The 21,572-nt window shown below is 31.9% G+C and overlaps 1 protein-coding gene across 3 annotated transcripts in view; it reads left to right on the top strand.

Annotated features, from left to right (window-relative positions):
* The window catches only part of CDH19 (cadherin 19), a 362,797-nt gene that overhangs the window by 283,093 nt on the left and 58,132 nt on the right, over positions 1–21,572 (top strand). For all 3 annotated transcript variants that reach the window (XM_055368050.2, XM_019013749.4, XM_055368051.2), the window contains exons 2-3: positions 11,385–11,691; positions 15,004–15,298. In XM_055368050.2, the coding sequence (XP_055224025.1) occupies positions 11,497–11,691; positions 15,004–15,298 (490 nt within the window). In that variant the 5' untranslated portion in view covers positions 11,385–11,496. The remainder of the gene's footprint in view (positions 1–11,384; positions 11,692–15,003; positions 15,299–21,572) is intronic.

The following is a 21,572-nucleotide window of genomic DNA, read 5'->3' as shown; positions in this document are numbered from 1 at the left end:
TGATTGTAGGTGTGCAGTCTTACTTCTAGGCTCTGTATTCTGTTTCATTGGTCTACGTGATTTGTGAGAACATAGATGTAGCTGGAGGCCATTATCCTTAGCAAACTCACTCAGGAACAGGCAACCAAATATCACGTCTTCACTTATAAGTGGGAGCTAAATGGTGAAAACTCATTAACATAAATAAGGGAACTACAGACACTGGGCCCTACCTGAGGGCAGAGGGTGGGAGGTGGGATAAGAGCAGAACAAAACAACTATTGGGTACGAGGCTTAGTACCTGAGTAATGAAATAATCTGTACAACAAACTCCTGTGACATGAGTTTTCCTATATAACAAACGTGCAAATGTACCTCCAAACACAAAATAAAAGTTAAAAAAAGAAAATCATGTTTTTATTCCTATTTTTCTCACACGAACCCTATAAATTTCAGATGCCCTTCATTTCATTCTATTCCTGTCACTATGTTTTTTGAACAAAGAATATAATTATCAATGCTTATATGTCTGATGTTTATTTTTGTATAACACTGAGAGCACCAAAGGCTCATAAAAAAGTACAATAATTTTAAAAAATCAGACTGCAAAGATGGTAAAGACATAATTAAGATCTATACTGATAAAAGTGTTTTAGGCAAATCTTCAATACAGGAGCATACAAAAATTTACCCTTGACAAATAAGGGCAAATCATGTTCTGATAGTTTGTGGAGGGGAAGAAAAAGTGAAATACTGTATCTAAGAATATGAAATTTCACCAGCATTTATTTAACCAATTGGAGTCTATCTGTTTTCATTTTAGAACTTTTGCACATTCAATCTTAATGTTGTCAGTGCTTACCACTTCACATATGCTGCTCATTAATCCACAGTCCTCTACCACTGCTCCTGAATAAAGTTCATGATATCCAGCCCAGAAATGAAATGGCACTTGTTGCTGTATATCTTAGGATTTCACATCAATAGTGAATGTGGAAGGCTGTGTAATGTCAAAGAGGGCATCAGAGGCTCCAATATAGCTATTCTGACTCACACTGCTATAGCTGTCCCAGAGGGCTTTTTTTTTTTTTTTTTTTTTTTTTTGGTGACAGTAAATATGCAAATTATATGCTTAATGAGAGTTCATAAATAAAACAGAAAATGATCTTTCACATTTTAGTGCTGTGCAATGAATGTTTAGAGAAAGAGTTGACACATGGGTTATTAAAATTTTTGGCCCCAAAATATTGCTTCCTTTTCACTTATGTATGCAAACTGTATCCACTCACATTTCTTTATATTTCATACTAGTGGTTCTGAGAAAGCCATTTTGAAGTCTTTTTATGCATGGTGTCGTTCTATGAAGCTGCCAAGTTTCCCTTGATTTTTTAAGAGATCACAAACAGGATTAAGTTTCTAAATTTATCCCATCCACATTTCCCAGCTTCAACTTATGTCTTCCCCCACACAGCCATCAAATCCATCATTCTGACTTATTTTTTTTTTACTTGACCTCAAGAATCTTTAGAACAAGGGGAAAAATTATATACTAAGAAGAGATAATAGAAAACATATATTTTGTCATTTGAAGAATGGTCCTAACGTTAAAATGTAATTTATAGATCTTTATTCAATGTAAACAAAGTGAACCATTAGATATAGATGTCACAGTGTTAGATATTTATGCATTTTTTTCTTCCATTCAATAAAGTACAGTGTATAGAATACACTTGATGTCTTTAAGATCAGTTGTAGCACTAGTTATGAATACATTTGTTTACAGGACAGGTCACTTAAAATTACTGAATATAAGTCCTAGCATATGGGATGTAATTAACACATTAAATAAAATATTGTATTAGGGTTCTTTAGAGGTGCAATACTAATATGATATATGCATATATGAAAGGGAGTTTATTAGGAGAATTAACTCACACGGATACAAGGTGAAGTCCCAGATAGGCCCTCTGCAAGCTGAGGAGGTAGGAAGCCAGTAGTCGCTCAATCCGAGTCCCAAAGTCTCAAAAGCAGGGAGGCCAACAGTGCAGCCTTCAGTGGCCAAAAGCCTGAGAGGCCCCCAGCAAACCACTTTGAGTCCAAAGGCCGAAGAACCTAAAGTCTGATATCCAAGGACAGGAAGCATCCAGCACAGGAGGAAGATGAAAGCCAGAAGACTCAGCAAGCCAGTTTCTCCCACCTTCTTCCACCTGCTTTGTTCTAGCCATGCTGGCAGCTGTGACTGGATGGTGCCCAACCACAACCAGGGTGACTCTTCTCCCAGTTCACTGACTCTAATGTGAATCTCCTCTGGCAAAACCCTCACAGACACACCAAGAAAAAATACTTAACCAGCTATCTAGGGATTCTTCAGTCCAATCAAGTTGACACCTAATATTAATCATCACAAACATACTCGCAATTTTACTTGGCCATAATATGTTGTTTCTTCTTATAATAATGCTATTTAAATATGATTATAATTAGTTTAGTATCTAATATTGTGCTAATATAAGAGCACTTTTATTTTGAAATATATTTACAACTTTGAAAATAAATATGGATTAACATTCCCAGGTATTAGCAATAAGAGAAAATATAAAAACACACTAACATAAGACATAGTATTAGCATTTCTTCATACTGAAATGTTATGTAGATTTTTTAGCATATTCATCTGATTGGAAAATATAAAGAAGATTGCAAATGCAAGGCAAAATGCCACTGCTGGTTTATCCAGGGCCCATTTCAGGCGAGAGCATTTTCTCTTATTTGCCTGGTTTCAGCCCAGAGTGTTTCTCAGTCTAGCAATGCTGACAGCTGCCACCAGTCTTCAATCGGAAGTGGAGCATTATGTGAAATGTTTTTCACTTCTGCTGAAATGTATGACCATTATAGAAAGTTTGGAATATAGAGGAGTATAAACAAAGCCACAGTATTTCATTATTGAGATATACCTACTGCTACCATTCATTTTTCTTGAATGTTTTATCTAAGGATGTTCAAATTAAAGGGCTTTTTCCTTAGAATTATAAATGATGATTTTTAACTTTAAATTGAATTGAGAAATGTTTCAATCATATATTTAATAGGGAAAAATAGCACTTGGTAGAAAAATGACCCAGATGTCATGAGTGTTGTTGTTTGTCATATTTACTTTAAACTGTTTTCGAGGAAGGAGAATCTTAGTTTCAACTTTTAGACAAATTTCACTTATTTCAATCATTGTAATTACCATGACAAATTTTGTCAGTTTTCTCTGCCTAGACTTACTAACTTAACTAATTGCTTTATGCCAAGAGTATTATGGGACATTGCCTTGTAATTGTGAAACACTTATATAATTATTATCATATGGTATCCTAATTTAAACATTCTTTTTTCAATTAATCCAATTTATACTTGCTTCCCAGTGGAAAAATTTGAATATTTCTCTAGGTATAAAATAGTAAAATACAACTGCTACTTTATATACACATTGTAAAATTTATTGCTTTTGGCCAAATTATTCTCCAAAATAGTGTCCAAATTTTCCATTTTATGAGTGTTGTATAGTTCTGCTTTCTATACATTGTCATCAATAGCTGGTATTACAATAATTACTTGTATTTGTTTAACATATTGATTTAAAAGTATGAATTGCTGTGTATTTTTGTTGTTGATTTAATACGTATATTTTAAGCATAAGTGAATAATAAAAGAACAACTATCCAAATACTCGTGACCCGAACTCAACAATTATTATCAATTTACCACAATGGTTTTGCCTATCTTCCATTTTTTTTGAGATATTTTAAGGAAAATATACTTTTTCTCAAGACACCCTGTCATTTCTAATACCAATATGCTTCAAGTATACACGACTAAAAATAGGGCGTGTTTTTATATAACAAGAAAGAAACATTCAATGACCAAAAAAACTGGCAATACTTTCTCATTATCTTCTATTGCTCATCTCTACATTAGTATGTATTATACCTTATACAGACTAAATTTTTTATAAATCCATAAAAATGCAAATATAAAAACAGTTTTGTAAAGTCGTCACCCAAACAATGCCCACATTTTACACTAGTTCTAGTATATCTTAAATCTTTCTTAATCTAGAGCAATATCTTTCCTATACTCCTGCTTTTTTTGACATGTCAAATAAACTAGATCAATTTTGTGGTAGATCAATGCTTTTTTAAAATTTATTGTATATTCAGACCTTGTGGTGAGTGTGATAAAATGCAGACTCAAAGTCGGTACCTGTGAAGAAGCTCAAGATTTCGCATTTGTAGTAAGATGCTGCTATTCCACAGATTACACTGTGGGTAGCAAATCTGTAGAAAGACACAATTTGGGTTTGTTTGATTGTTTCCTTTTACTTTGTTTACTTTGTTTCCCATTTAATTTGTTCTTTTATTACAGGTTAATTTCCCATAACTTGAAAATTAGCTTTCAACTTTTTTTGGTAAAATACTTTATAGGCAATGTTCTTTATAAAGGTCATATCATAACACATCAGAAACATCTATTATCTGTTGTTCCACGGTTAGTTGTCTAATTTGTTTTTCTAGGTTTTGACAAGTCAAGATTTTTAACAACATTAATGAAGTATAATTGGCACAATAATCTGCATATACTCAAGTTGAATTGAATTTTTGACATATTTCTACTTCTAAGACTTTCATCACAATACAGATAATGAGCACAATCATCACTGCCCTCAAAAGTCTCCTCATGTCCCTTCATCATCCTTCCCTCCTGATCTTCCTCCCACCCCCATTTTCCCACAGTTCTTAGTCTGATTTCAGTCACTATGATTGTTTTAAATTTTCTAAAATTAGATGCAAAAGGAAACACACAACCTGAATTTGTTGGCAGGCTTGTTTTACTCATTATTATTTTGGGTATTACTGTATCAGTAGTTCATTTCTTTTCACTACTGAGTATCATTACATTGCATAGACATATTACACTTTCTTAGTACATTGACTTGTTGATAGACATTTGACTTTTCCCAGTTTTTTTCTGTTACAAATAAACCTGCTCTGATATTCATGTAAGCATCTTCATATGGAAATATAATTTTATTTTGTCTTAGGTAGATATCTAGATAGATATCCTTGATATCTACCTAATATCTAGAATGGCTGGGTCATATGGTAGGTATATGTTTAACTTTTTAACAAATTGCAGAACTGTTTTCTAAATAGTCATGCGATTTTACATTCACACTAGCAGTGTATGAGAGGTACAGTTGCTCTATGTTCTCTTAAATACTTGATAAGGTCAGTCTTTTAATTATATTCATTCTAGTAAGAGTTTACTGGTATCTCATTGTAGTTTTAATTTGCATTTTCCCGTTGAAACTGAAGGTGTTGATTATCTTTTTTTAACTTATTTTACATGTCAACTCTTTATATGTCTCTTTAAATATTTTGCTTATTTAAAAAAATTGTGATGAATCTCTGTTTCCAAGTTTTGAAAGTCCTTGTACATTCTGAATACAAGATATATAATTAACAAATATTCGCTCAGTCTGTGACTTGTTTCCTCGTGTAATTATCATCTGAGGTAGACCACATAATGGCTCTCAGAGATATCAAGGTCTTCACACCTAAAACCAAAGACTGTGATCTCTGTAGATAAACATGAGATTCAGTTAATGGTCTTTAGGTAGGAAGATTATCCTGTATTATCCAAGTGGACTTTAAAGGAAATTATAAGTGTCCTTATAAAGGGAGAAGAGGTAAATTTAACACAACAAAGAGAAGCCAATGTGAAGATAGAGTAGGGAGAAATTTGAAGATGCTCTGCTGCTGGCCTAGAAGTGGAATATGAACCAAGGCATGCAAGGAATAGAATACACTTTGAGAAGCTGGAAAATGTAAGGAAATAGACTCTCCTCTAGAGACTTGGGTGGAAGCATGACCTTTCTGGCACCCTGGTTTCAGTCCAGTGAAATTCATTTTAAACATCTCACCTATAGAACTGTAAGACAATAAATGTGTATCATTTTAAGACACTGAGTTGTGGGAATTCTTTACAGTGGCAATGGGATCTGATACAGAGATTATCTCCATTTTGATATGGTCCAATTTAACAGTTTTTAACAAGTGCACTTTGATATTGTTGTAAGAAATCTTTGCCAAAGAAATTACAAGTATTTCATCTAAATTTGTATGCACTTTTTGTGACCTCGTGCACAGTAAAGTATGGATGAAAGTATCTTTTTCTCAAGGGAATACTCAGGTGTTTTAGCACAAAGACTGTTATTTCTCCATTGATTCGCCTTTTGAACTTTTTCAAAAATCAGTTGATCACATAAATATAGGTGTATTTGTACACTTTGTGGTTTGTTCTACTAAATTATTTGTTGATCCAATACTTTACCATAATGATTACTGTAGCATTATGTGTTAAAGTCAGATGGCATAGTCTTCCAAATTTCCTCTTCTTTTAAAATGTTCTTTGAGTTATTCTAAGCCCCATGCTTTTGCATATATAATTATAGAATGAGCATGTAAGTTTTATAAAAATACCTGTTTGGAATTTTATTTTGTATTTTAATTTTAATTTAATTGTATTTTTTAAATTGCGTTTGTACAACACTTTGGAGGGAATTGACATTTTTAACCATTTTGAGTTTTCTGATCCAGTATCATAATAAATATCTCCAATCATATTGATTTTTCTTGATTCCTCTTAGCAGTATTTTATAGTGTGCAATAGAGAGGTATTGCACATTTTTGTTAGATTTATGTCCCAATCTTTGAATTATTTATATTGTTATAAAATGTACTGTTGTATAAATTTTAAATTTTGATTATGCGTTGCTAGTAAATAGAAATATAATTGATTTTAATATTGACCGTGTATCCTCCAACCCTGCTAAAGTTACCTATAGATTTTACCAGTATTTTTACAGATTTCATAAGATTTTCTATATGTGTATTTATGCCCTGTGTAAATAAACATATTTTTATCTTTTTAATCTCGATGCTTCTCATTTCTTATTTCATTGGATAGAGTTTTCAGTATAATGTTGAATAGAAACGAATCAATTTGAATTATAGATTTGTGTGTTTCTTCTTGTAATACAATAAGGTTTTATTTCATCTTGTATTTCATTTATTTTGAGACATTGTTATTAAATGTATAAACATTTAGAAAAGTTGTGCCCTGTTAATGAATTGACATAATTCTTATGAAATGATATTGTTTTATATTATGAAATGACATTGTTTATCATTTATAATTATGAAATGATATGTTTATCACTTATAATTATGAAATTTATAATTATGAAATCATATTATTTATCACTGCTAATATTCTTTGTCCCAAAATCTACATTATCTAATATTATGGCCATTGTAGCTTTCTTTTGACTAGAGTTGAGCAAGATATATGTTTTTCATTCTTTAAATTCTTACCTACTGTACCTTTATATTTTAAATCATTTTAAAGACATATAGTTGAGTCTTTTTAAAAATCTAATAATCTCATCTCGTACTTTGATTTTTTATCCCATTAATATTTAGAGTGATTATTATTATGGTTAATATTAAACATACCGCTTTGCTACTTGTATGTTTTTTTCACCTGTCCTTTGCTCACTTTTTTCTTTTATTTCTTCTTTAGATTGAGTATTCTTTAGGCTTCAGTTTTATCTATTTTGTAGCCTGTAGTAAACTCTGTTACTTTATTTTAGTAGTTGCTTTAGGTTTATTGTATGCACATGTACTGTTATTATAATCTATTTTAAGTTATATCATACCACTTTATATATGGTTTATGGAGCTTAAAATAGCATATTCCTAATCTTTATGCTGTTAATTTCATACATTTTACTTCTGTAAATGATGTATGCTCCACAATACTTTGTTATTATTTTTGCTTTAACAGCCAATTCTCCTTTTATGATATTATAATTTAAAAAAGGTCTTTCTATTTACTGATATACCTTCCATTTCTGGTGATTCTATTTTTGCATAGATCCAGATTTCCTTCTAGTATTATTTTATTTCTTCTTGAAGGACTCATTTAATCATGTATCGTATTGTAGTTCCCCTTGTGTGCTGATGCTGTACACCAGAAAGAGTCTTCATCCCACTTTATTGAAGATTAGGAATACGGCTTTGGGGTAACAACTGTGATTTGTTCAGGCCTGGTGATAGGCAGCTATAAAGACTTGACCTGGCAGTACAGTACTCACTGCGAAAACATTCCCTTGTCACACCAGATTTGATGCACAACCAGTGCATTGCATTCTCTGAAGGGAGTTGCAGTCAAGGACACAGTCCCTTCTGTTAGGTCATGCTCTTCTCATATTTGCATTACTAGCCCCAGTGTTAAAGTGTAAAGAGGGCTTTATCTGTGGCCTTGGGCAGAGGTCTTTCTCCTGCATTTCTGATGAGGTCTCCTTATTGAGTAAAGTGGGTGAAACCTTGAAGACAGTTTCCCACTCTGACAATGTACTTAGTACTTTTTCACTCTTAACACTCCCCTTGCACTCCCCCAACCCCAGAGTCCATAAAAAATGACTTAGTTTTTTGTAGCACTACCATTATAATAAAATGATCCACATGTCTGTGCTTATCCTCTGAATTAGAGTGCTGTTCCATGGAGGAAATGAAAAAAGGAGATGCAACAATTTCTTTTGTTTTAGCCTCTTGCTTATACTATTGCACTGTCTAAAGGCTTACTTCTTAATTTTTTTACATGTTCTTTGGATTAGCTGTTCCAATACCTGACAGCTCAGTTTCTTCTCTTTCAATTCAGCTGATCTCTTTACAAAAATCATTGTGATTGGTTGAGAAATTCTCAGTTGGATTAATTTCTTTTCATTTTCAATACTTTAAAAATGTTTCTGCAGTGTCATTTGGCATGCATTGTTTGAAATGAGACATCTGCTAATAGCTTTATCTTTGTTATTCTATATATAACATATCGTTGACTACCTTTCAGATTTTCTCATTATTAATGGTTTTGAGTAATTTAATCATGATGCTCCTTGGTATAATATTTTTTAACACCTGTGCTTAAGTTTTGTTAAACATTTTGGATGTATGAGTTTCTAAATTTCATTGGTTCTAGAAACTGCAGTTATACATAAATGAGAATGTTTGAAATTGTCTCACAACTCAATGATAGTTTGTTCATTTTTAATTTTTTAACTTGTTTCCCATTATGTTTTTTCAGAAGATTTATATTTGTCTTCAGTTTAACTGTTTTTTTCCTCAGTGTGAATAATATGCCATTAATCATATGCAGTGTATTTCATCACAGACATTGTAGTATTATTCTCTAAAAGTTTAATCTTTATTTTATTTTTTCAATTTTTCTGCTTAACACATTCAACATTTCTTCTGGTTTCTTGAACATATATTTTGTGTCCTAGTCTACTAAAGATGTCATGCAATAGGATTGGCTATGAATATTTTTGATGAATATTTTATATTACTTCTAATCAAGCCCCTAAACATTTATAAAAAATATGGAGGATAAAGAAACATACTGAATCACACAACAGTGATACAATTAGCAACATTCAGACTATGTGAAACTCTGTAGGACAAATAACCTTGACTCTTCAGCATATAAACGGAAAGAAAAATTGGAGGAAACCTGTAGACCAAATGAGAATTGAGAAATGTACCAAAAAACTGCATTGTGTGGACATATTTAAATCTTAATTCAAAGAGAAAGATTTTTAATTTGAACACTGTATGAATATTTTATTATATTAAAATTTTTTCTCAATTTTAAGCTTTGATGTTTAAAAGTGTGTATACACACTTACATAACATGTATACTTGTGTGTGTGTGTGTGTGTGTGTGGCTTCAGTGGTTAAAATGATATGAATTTGAAATTGGTTTTAATATTAAAAAGTGAGCACGTGTAGAAATGACACAATATTGACCATGTGTTGGTAATTACTGAAACAGGGTAATGATATCCAGGTGTTCATGACACTATTTTATTTATCTTTATATGTATCAAAATACCATAATATAAAGTTCCCAAAAATTATATTCACTGAAACACAGCCAGCTAACTTCATATCAGTGTTGGTGATAATTTGCCAAACTTATAAAAAATATCTTTTTCATGAATAGTATTGTACCAGTTCCAAATATTTTTATTCATCAGCTACCAAAAATATATATTTTAGCAATTTCTAAAGAGCAGATTTATCTGAATTTCAAATACGTAACATAAAGATAAATTTCACCTCAGTTGAATTTCTCTATGACCTTCATTAAGTAAACTTTTAGCAAGGAATACATCTGCTTAAAGGGAGTATACCGGGACCACAGAATCCCTGTGTACTTTCTTAATTAGGTGTTTTTTAACAACTCCTCTTAACACGAGCCAAAGACCTAAAAAATCTCTAAGGAGTCATTCAAAAATACATGCAGAAGATTCAAAACACAATCATGTAGAAAAAGTCCTAACATGAACTCTGGCTTTTCTGTTGATTATATGACATTAAACTCCATTGTGAATCTTACAAAATTATTTTTCTTCATAAAATAAATCAAATTTGGCTGGATGTAGATGTTGGAAATGCAAAACTATTAAGTTACATATAAGGATTAGAAGTACCCATCATGAAGAGAGAGCCTTGGGTCAATGGAAAGTTTTAAATGTAAAACTCAATAGCCAGAGTCTTTTGTTTTAATATTTAAATACTAGAAGATACATTTCATATCATTCTTACATATTACAAACATTCACCCCTTCTTACCCAGGAACTATCATTTTGTATTTATTGTCCTAAGAGGATTTTGTTTTTGTTAAGCTGATAATCACTTCTTCCCCATATCCTTGAAATTAAAAAAGAGTAAATATCTTGTGCAAGCTTTCTATTCAGTGTTTTATAGTATCAGTGTAACTGATTATTGAATTCACCAGTTTTAAGCTGAATTGTCATTTTGTCTATTTAATTACTACATAAAATACCATAATTTGGGCAATTGGATGAGGAAGCTTATCTCTATCAAATATAAAAAGGAAAAATAAGACTTTTTTCCTCCTGGATTGACTGTTGCTTTAATGAGATAGTTTGAATTTTACTGAGAAAGAATGGAGAAAGTAAGCAAGTCAAATTAAAAGGAAGTCTATCTCAATGTCAGCTGTCAATCCAGGAGACTCCCAGAGCAATCTTTCAACTTTCAGGCAGATTTATGACTGCAGTTTAAAACTAGCAGTGCCTGAGTGGAAATTTATAATTATTCTAATCAAATTATTGCTGAGCTACAAATCATAATTAGCCAGCTTAATTGGAAGATAAATTAAATGTTTATTTTTATTCCACTTTCGTCAGATGCAGAAGTTGTAACCTGTCTTTAGTAATTATGTGAGAAAATGTTATTTTAAAATGTCCAATTTTGTTTTGTTTCTGATGCTTTAGGTATATAGAAGGTACACAGAATCAGAAAAGATTATAAAAGAAAGCAAGATTTTTGTTAGTGAAGTCCTGTTTCCTCTGAAGAGTAATAGTTGGAATCAAAAGAGTCAACGCAATGAACTGTTATTTACTGCTGCGTTTTATGTTGGGAATTCCTCTCCTATGGCCTTGTCTTGGAGCAACAGAAAACTCTCAAACAAAGAAAGTCAAGCAGCCAGTGCGATTTCATTTGAGAGTGAAGCGTGGCTGGGTGTGGAACCAATTTTTTGTACCAGAGGAAATGAATACAACTAGTCATCACATCGGCCGGGTACTTATTTATTTAAAATGTTACAGTAAATAGCACAACAATGTAAATAAATATGTTGGAGAAGTTTGGAGATTTGATGAGTTCCACATTTTGACAGTGAAGCCATTGAAAAGCTTCAAACATCAGCATCAATAATTGTTTCAGATTTGCAAGCACCTAAAACATCCACTAAAATCTTGAAGAGGGATAGCTCTGGTTTTTAAATTTCACTTCAGTATCCCGTATGAAAATGCAGCCCTCATTTTCAACATCTGGAAACTTTATTGTGTTATTTTTGGTAATGAATCTAAGCAGTCACAGTGAGACAAATATCATTTACCAACAGTATTTAGCCCGATTTTCTGTTACGCTAAGTAGCTGTTGATTTACCCCTCGTTCATTTTTAATGAAGCAGGTTAATACCATATTCTTCTACAGTTAAGTAGCCTCAGGAGCCTACACACTTAAATTGATTAGTAAAGTTAAAGTAAAAGGAATAATTATGTTCACTTTCTTAAAAGAATATATTTTAAGAACAATTCCTTAATGAGACAAAGCATCTCCTATTTATGTTTTTGACTTGTATTTTATTATTTGGTTTTCTTTAAACAAAGGTGATTACAATATCATGTCCTTTTCCATAAGGCTTTTTCTCTAGATAAATGAACTGAAATAAGTTTAACCGCTAATTAACTGGCACTAAAATTTAATTGGGCCCAAAGGGTGAAGCACTCAAAATTTATTAACTCTCATTTTCTAGCCCTTTCAGGAGAGCTGCAGTGTTAGCATGGTATCTGGATTCCATAGAACTTCACCTGTGTTATCAGCCAAATGTATATGAGTACATTCAACCAAAGCCTTAGATTAGGATTTTAGGCAAGTATTTCCAAACGTGCAGGGAGGAGGGTGTATTGTGAACACACACACACACGCATACACACACACACACATTACAAGAAATATTTCTCAACCCCTTTTATTTTCGACTCAGACTACAGGTAAATAATACGCACAGTTGGCACTAACAAGGTCCACAGTTAGGTGCCGACTCAGTAACTGAGTCTCTAGCTACCTTTACAGTGGACTGCACAGAACACCATATACTCTCCCATCACTGAATGGGGTGACAGGCTAAAATCAGCTATTGGCTTTTAGTAAATAAGGTGTTATAGGGAAGTGCATCAGTGTAATTGGAACACAGGCCACTTCTGGGGCTGTCACATTTTCTAGTTTGTTTGTTTCTACTCCCCACATGAATCTCTGGTTACCTCCTTTCTCACAGTGATTGGTTTTGCCTATTTTTTCATTTCAGAAACATATTTATGAAACTACTCTAAAAAATGTTTTTCTGCTACACAAACTCATCACGCTTAAAAAACAAGCGAATCACTGATTTCAAAAAGAACAATAATGAATGTTTAGGTGCTTGTCAAAAGAGTTAGTAAATATACAATTTAGCTGCTGCGTTCAAGATAACTCTCTTTGATCCATTTGTTTGAAAAATGATTAAGATTGGGAAGTACAATTAAGTGAAAATTTGAAGTGATATTTGTTTAGCAAATTGATAGTAGCAGCCTAATTAGGAAAATATTTTTTGAATAAAAATATAGAAAATTGTATAATACTACAGGCCATTTGATTGAAATGTGTTTAACATATGCATTTTGTGACATTAAAAGGCTGGTGTTCAAGTAAGCTTTTTCATTTTTGTTTCTGTCTTCCCTTAAATCTGGGTCTTAAAAATGTCAAGCTTACTTGTCTTTGAAAATTACACTGCACATATACTTGCAATATATTTACTTATTACTAAACTTAATTTATCTTCATTATAATATCAAATAAATTATCAAATCATATTGAAATGATATAATTTAAAAATATGAGCCATACATTGGTCACTTGATATATTGATTTGATTGTATAATTTGTTCCTCAATTTCTTACATCATCGCATGAAGAATTTCTTTTAGGAATAATTAAGAACTATCAAAAAAAGTATTACCAGAAAGACAATCTGGATGTTATTTTTCTCAATTTGTTTCATTACATAGCATTGATATTCGGCACGTTATTAAAATGCAAAATTAGTTATAGTACCTTCAGATTTTCTCCGCAACCACATAGAAAGTGTATTAATTTATCCAGAATAAGAAATTATAACTTAAGCCATCAGAAAAATCATGAATGTGTTTACAACTGATTTCATGATTATCTTTGTAAATTTTCAGAGGAACTCTTACTTTGAATAAGAGCATTTTCATAAATGGTGAATCAAGAAAATGTGGATTCACAATGATTAGGGAACCATGACATTCTTCTCTTACATACAAATAATTCTGATATGAAAAGCTATGTGATCATTTTAACTATATCAGAATTAGACTTGGTTTTTTTTACAGATAAATTAAAAATTCTAAATAATACCTCAACAGTATGAATGATGAACTAATTTACTTTGCTTTTTGAAAATATGAAAATGAGTGCACAGGCTGAAAGTGTGTATTTGAGAATTAGGTAGAATATATTGAGAAGAAAGTTTTATACTTTATGGCTAAAACCCAAGGGCTAAAGAAGATGTAACTGAGTTGTTGTCAGTGGACAATCTGAAATTTGACAGCCTCATAGAAGATTTGATAGCCTCGTGGTATAAATTCTATATCTACACAAAGACCATATGACTCTGAAAAAAGTTTGTAAAACAAAATCTCACTTTTCTTCTCTATAGAAAAATTGATCATATCAATAATATGTATTTCATAATATTGATATGAGAATTACTTGAGAACACTAATATAAAGCAATTTATAGATTTTATGACATGTAATAAATACCTAATGAACAGTCAAGATTATTATTATCTTTATGAACCCTAATTTTCATCCTAATATTTTCTTGTTTCCATGTATATTCAGGCAAGAGATAGAACATCAGTGTTTAAATGTCACTAAATTGTCTTTCTATCTATCTCAAGGACCCAATCTAGTATAAATATTTGAGAGTGTAGTTTTAGTGACTGAGAATTTAATTATAAATAAAAACTGAACCAACTATGTTGTGCATAACTTACAAAAGAAGCTTTATTATCCAATTATTTTTGTTTCTGTTTAGAATAATGAAATGTGTATAGTTCTTTACACTAAATATTCACCCTTCCTTCTCCCTGGTGATAGATTTTAATCTTGATATTAATATTTTGCCTCATTTAATGTAATATGGAAATAATATAAAATCATTAACTTGGGGAATAATTAACATACATAAAAAGAAAATCTTGATTTTGATTTGTCCATTTCAGATGTTTGGAAACTAAATGATCCCTCTTTCCATTTGCAGCTAAGATCTGATTTAGACAATGGAAACAATTCTTTCCAGTACAAGCTTTTGGGAGCTGGAGCTGGAAGTACTTTTATCATTGATGAAAGAACAGGTGACATATATGCCATACAGAAGCTTGATAGAGAGGAGCGATCCCTCTACATCTTAAGAGCCCAGGTAATAGACATCACTACTGGAAGGGCTGTGGAACCTGAGTCTGAGTTTGTCATCAAAGTTTCGGATATCAATGACAATGAACCAAAATTCCTAGATGAACCTTATGAGGCCATTGTACCAGAGATGTCTCCAGAAGGTATTGCATATTAATTTACATCAAAGATATATTAACAATGAAGCAGGTTTAAAATTTGAAGGATATGTTTTGGAAGTAGATGATTTAAGGGTCTATACTAGAACTTCCTTCTACAAATATGTTTAAGTAAAATATTTGAAAAATTAGACTATGCATCAAAATTTTGAGAAAAGGGTACTACATATTAATGTTATTAAAATATCTCAGCCTTCACGGGAATAAAAGAAGTTTAGATATGTTTATTTGAGCAATTCGTAAGTTTTTAGACCTTGTTCATTTACTAGGTTCTTAAGTACAAGAATTTCTTTTTCAAAACAAAATATATTTTTGTATCTCATAAAAGCAAATAAGATAATCCTGCAAGATATGCATAAAAATAGGAAAAGTGAATTTATTAGACTCTATTGTATACATCAAAATCATGAAGAAAAAACCACTAAGACAAAACTAAGTGGTTGAACACCTGTGTGTGGCTGTATTTATTCAAAGATACTTTTCAAAACCCAGTGTTGTTGTTGTTAATATTTTAAATATAATGCATTTAGGAGAGAATGGTTTCCATAAGATATAAGAATTGACTGTCTTGGAAATTAGAAATGTCTTTCCAGTAAAGGGGAAATTGTGATTATGCAAAACTTCTCTCAGTTATTCACTCAAAAAATTTTTGTAGCACAATATACTGGAAAGTTTAATTCAAAAATTTACTTAACAGTGACAAATAAATGTGATTTGATAATGGCCATTTTAAATTACGGTAACATGCTTATAACTACTTTACCTCATTACTTGATTCATTAGCCAATGATTCCAAAAATACATATTTCATCATATAATTTTCTGATTCTTGATTTTTAACATTCCAGGTAGGAATTTAAAGATGTGTTTCTACATTGTTTGGAACATAGGTCTTTAAATACAGCAGAAACAAATTTGCCTGTGTAATATATATCAAGACAAATTATTATTAGATGGAAATAGCACTTTAAATTACTCTATTTTGGCAGGTAGGCAAAGAAACAGTTCACCTTCCTCATCCCTCCCTCTCCTCCTCCCCCTTCTCCACCTTCTACTCCTTTCCCTTACTGCCCTCCCCTCTGTCTCCTTATTCCCTCTCTTCCTCCTTCCTCCCTCTGCTTCTTGCTTTTCTTCCTCTGCCACTGCTTCTTCTTCTTCTTGCGTATATTATGATGTAACATGCTAGGAATCTTCCTTTGAAACTATAGATAAAATTGTAAAGGAGATAAAGGAGTTACCTGCTAATATGAAACACATTTTAGTTATATACAAATAAGAAATAGTTATTTTAATTAAAGGAGGTAATATATGATCATGTATAGTATAAAAGTGTTATGTATGGGTGAGGTATGATGATTATTAATTGTCTGGAGGAAACGGGACATTTTAGGAGGTGATATTTGAGGTGAATTATACAAAGAGGCCATCCATACCACATTCTAGGAAAAAAGAATCCATAGCAGAGTGCTCAGGACTGTATATATCAATATGGAAGTCATCAACATATAACACGTATGTTAGGCATGGCAATGAATGAGATCCCTTTGGCAGAGAACGTAGCTGGAGAAGAGAAAAGCATCCAGGCTGACTTGACTATTAAGCAAAAAGCAGTCGGCTGGCAAATTAGAATGAGTGGGATTGGCAAGCGTTGTAGGAAGAAGGGAAAAATATGAGAAAAGATGTTCCAAAAGAAGAAATCCCTCAACCGTGTGGAATGCTGCTGTGAGGCTAAGATTAAGACAGAGTGGTGACTTTTGATTTGGTAAGTTGAAGACCCCTGGTTTTTTGATAAGTACAACAGTTTAATTTGTGCTATTACAGCACACTGAAGACTATTATATGGCATAAAAGGAAGAATAAGAGGAAGTAATAATGATTTAAGCCAAGTCTAAAAGGTGTTACGCCACAGGGAGAAAATGAAATGTGAGATGCTAGGTAGAAAAAGATGAAGGTCAAGAGGATTTTTTTGCTTGTTTACGACTATTCAATTGTTTTTTAAGAAAGGAAATTGAACAGTACTGTTATATACTATGGGGAATGATTCCAGAGAATAATATTATTTGAAGCAAAGTAAAAGGACATAACTTCTAAAAAACTGTTCTTGAAAAAAAAAAAAGAAAGGGTCATGGAATCCATTGTACTTATAGAAGGGACAGATTATAGGTTAACATATTTGTTCATAACCAATCAGTTAATAAACGTTTCTATTTTGTCAGTGAAGCATAATGCGAAGGCAGTAATTGAGAGAGCATGGGTAAAATTTTAGAGAAGAGGAGGTACAATACTGCCATTTTACAGAGTTGGGTAGTGAACCCATGAGAGAATTATTGGTATCATGGTATCAGTGCAGCCCCACTGTAGATGTTCAGAGATTGCAAAAGATGGTTTGGTCTGTGCAATATCTAGCAAGCACAAATCTCTTTGTGCATTGCAATTTGAGATAGAGGTACAAATTATCTTTTCAATTTGTGTAATCAGTACATACTGTGTGAGTGCCAGTTAGGGTCCAGGCTTTGTATGAAATCATGCAAGAACTAATGAGCACTTTGTGTAACCTTTCCATGAGAGGGAGAGGCCAGCTGAGTGATGGTCAGTTGCCATTAGAAGTGTTATATAATATGGAAATAGGGGAATATTTCTATTGCTTTGCCAAACTTCTAGCAACGGTTTCCTTCTGAAGCATTCCTGCATTTGTGTTGACTGTGAAGTAAATAAATCAATTAATAAAATTATATGTGATTTATCTTTTTTTCTCAATCTCAATATTAAATTAATGAATACTGCGGATTTTATTACCTAAATATAATTTCAATTCTTCATTATCTTTCTATATCCACGGCCATTTAAGTTTTTGAATATTGACCTTACTTCCAAATTTCCTAGCCAGCTACTTTATTCTTCAAAAACAACTATTGCAAACATTTTACTTTTTCTTTTTCTTACATATATTTCTGTTGTATTGAAGTGAACTGCCTATTATTATATTTGAATCTGCACTTGAACTCAGGATTTGGTTTGAATTACTGAAGGGAATACATATTTCATTATGTCATGAGATAAAATCAAGAAAATTATTAACTTGTTGCTTATTAAACACACATTTCCTTACAAGTAATGATGGGCTTTTACTGACTGCATTTATGTTTGAAATGAAATTAACTTCAAACTAGAACTTTCAAGTAGAGTTGAGATAAAACATTATGCTTTCCCACTTGTCACTTTGGATTTGCAAAGTTACTATTTTTCTGCCATCCAAAAATATAAGATTTATTAGACCACAAGTCATAGAGTGACTGAGATTTGGAAGGATTGAATAAATAAATGAGTGAGTACATGGGTGGACAAAAAATGCTAAATAAGTGATTAGAATAGTTTCGGATATAAATAGAAGATTTCGGGAGATGTGAAATTCATGGAAATCATTCTGAAATTGTATCTGAATAGCCAGCCTATCAAATATGTAATCTTCCATTTCAATAATATTTGCTAGTTTTACCTAAAACCTTATAATGTCAAAAAAAAAAAAAAAAGAAGGGACATTTAAAATACGTGTAGTATACTACTTAATAAGCAATTAAACCAAAGCAGAGTCGGGTAACTTATCTTCTGCAAATCAGCACAAAATCCTGCTAAAAGTGAAACATGCTTTAGCCAGTCACATTACGTGGAAAACAACCATAATAAATAGATATTGATATTGTACACATTATGAATGATCATTAGTGTTAATAGACTTTGTTTATATGTCTGTGTATGTGCAAATGCAAAAGGAAAATTTAAAATCTGACTTCCTTAAAATTTAGTTTCACATATTTCTGCCTAATAAAAGCAAGGAGAATATATTGTCTAGTAAAAAGACTATCCACTCTCTTTGGAGCTTTTCCAAATAAATATCCTCCACCAAATTTTTCATATCTGTAGTCACTGAGGACATAATTTTTAATATTAGCAAGTGTCCAACATTCCTTACACTTGCAATAACCATTTCCTTTTATTTTCAAAACCAGATGCTTTTGAAAATGAATGGGGATAACTAATGAGTAAGACTCTGTTTACCTTACTATTTAAGGAAGCTTATTACGGCATTTCAGATTTTAAATTCAAATATAATATGTTATAATGATCTCTGTAATTATTATACAATATTTTAAGTTGTATTTTTTGGAAAAGCATATAGAAAATTTAATATTCTTCATCAACAATATGGCACAATATGTCATAAAGGAGAGCTTTTATAGAAATATTAAATTCACCTTAAGCTTTGTATGGAAAATCTATACAAATTTAATTTCAGTTAATACTCAGGAAAATAAAAAATCATGAATTTTCAAAATTTATCACATTTGAAAATTAGATTCTATAAATCTCTTGCCTTTGGGCACATGAGTTGAACATGACTGAGACTGGGATGAATTTCTTTTCTTATTCTTCTAAATATAATATTGTTTGATTCATTAAACACAGTCTAATTTGTTTTACTTAAATTCCATTATCTCAGATTATAAAAAGTAGAGGTGTCAAAAATGCAGCACAAAAATAATAAAAACGACCTAGTTTTTAGGTGACTATGGACAGAAAAATAAAAAATTTGAAGAATACTTTGCCCAGTTAAGATGACAAGTGAGAAAATATTATCTGTTTCCTGAGTTTCACTTCGAGACTTTAGGTTGTAGAGTAATTGCAGCTCAAGTATAAATGCAGCAAGAATGGGTCAGTCAGTACTGGTAGAAAAATAATTATCCTTGTACTAATAAAATAAGTTCCCAATGTGAAGGAGTGAGCAGATATACCTATACAACTCTTATGTCATGTATTTGATCATTTGATCACCTCATTCATCTTAATCCTGTTTTATTGTTGCAGAAATTACATATGCAGAGTGTGGATCACTATAATATTATTTGATCTGTATAACATTGAAGTTGACAATTATACAACCCAACATCTCAATAAATTTGTTTCAGATTAATCAAAGTATACTTGTACTAAAACTGGATGTAAAAATAGCTTTTCCATTAAATTTATATCTACATTGTAAGAAAAGAACAGTTAATCTTCTTACTATTGAATTCAAAATGAATAAAATATAACATTCTAAAGTAAATGTCATTTTGAAATCTACAGCTGGAATCTTGGCATTCAAACACTATAGCATACTGTGGCACCTGTACTTTAGTATTCCATAATAAATGTAAGCTTTAATTATAAAATGCCCTCGCCACAGGTTGCTAATTTCTCTATTGCTTACATAATATCTAAATTAGTCTGCATAGGAAAATTTTTCACTTTTTATGATTTTTTGTTTATATGCTTCCCATAATCACCAGTGGATAAAGCATTCTATGTGACACAGGAAAGAACATCATTTAATAAAGTTTTGTAAGCCATGTTAAACATCTGCATGAGAATAGTTTCATCCTCTGCATAACTCCTGGTTAATAACAAAATTTACATAACTCAACAGAGACAGAGTTACACTACCTTTACCTCAGGTTTTACTCAGTGATGGCAGAATACATCTGATGTTTGGATAAATTATTATTGATGCTTTCATTAATGCTCTCAATCTTTAAAATTTCTATGTAGTTTTATACAGGTTAGCACCTTTAAACATTACAAGAATGCTTCATTTCACACACACAACAAATATATTATCTTCTGTTAAGATACTATTATCACACTAAAATTTTCTGTCATAAAAATGAAAAATATATCAGTAAATGCAGTTTCCAGAGATGACCAAACTAACATTTTCCTTTCAAGCACGTGGTACAAGTGTACATCCTGTGTCACCTATGTCAGGGGTTCCCAACAACCAGGCCATGGACTGGTGCTTGTCTGTGGCCTCTTAGGAACCGGGCTGCACAGCAGGAGGTGAGCAGCAGGCAAAAGAGCTAAGCCTCGTTTGTATTTACAGCCGCTCCTCATGGTTTGCATTACCACCTGAGCTCCGCCTCCTGTCAGATCAGCGGCGGGATTAGATTTTCATAGGATTGTGAACCCTATTGTGAACTGCACATGTGAGGAATCTAGGTTGCATGTTCCTTATGAAAATCTAATGCTTAATAATCTGTCACTGTCTCCCATCACCGTCAGGTGGGACTATCTAGTTGCAGGAAACCAAGCTCAGGGCTCCCACTGATTCCTCATTATGGTGAGTTGTGTAGTTATTTTATTATATATTACAATGTAGTAATAGTAGAAATAAAGTGCACAATAACTGTAATGCACTTTAATCATCCCCAGACCATCCCCATGC

This window comes from Gorilla gorilla, chromosome 17 (genome assembly GCF_029281585.2).
Source record: "Gorilla gorilla gorilla isolate KB3781 chromosome 17, NHGRI_mGorGor1-v2.1_pri, whole genome shotgun sequence".
Lineage (NCBI taxonomy): Eukaryota > Metazoa > Chordata > Mammalia > Primates > Hominidae > Gorilla > Gorilla gorilla.
Note: the sequence above shows the minus strand (reverse complement) of the source record. Positions and strands in the feature narration are given on the sequence as shown.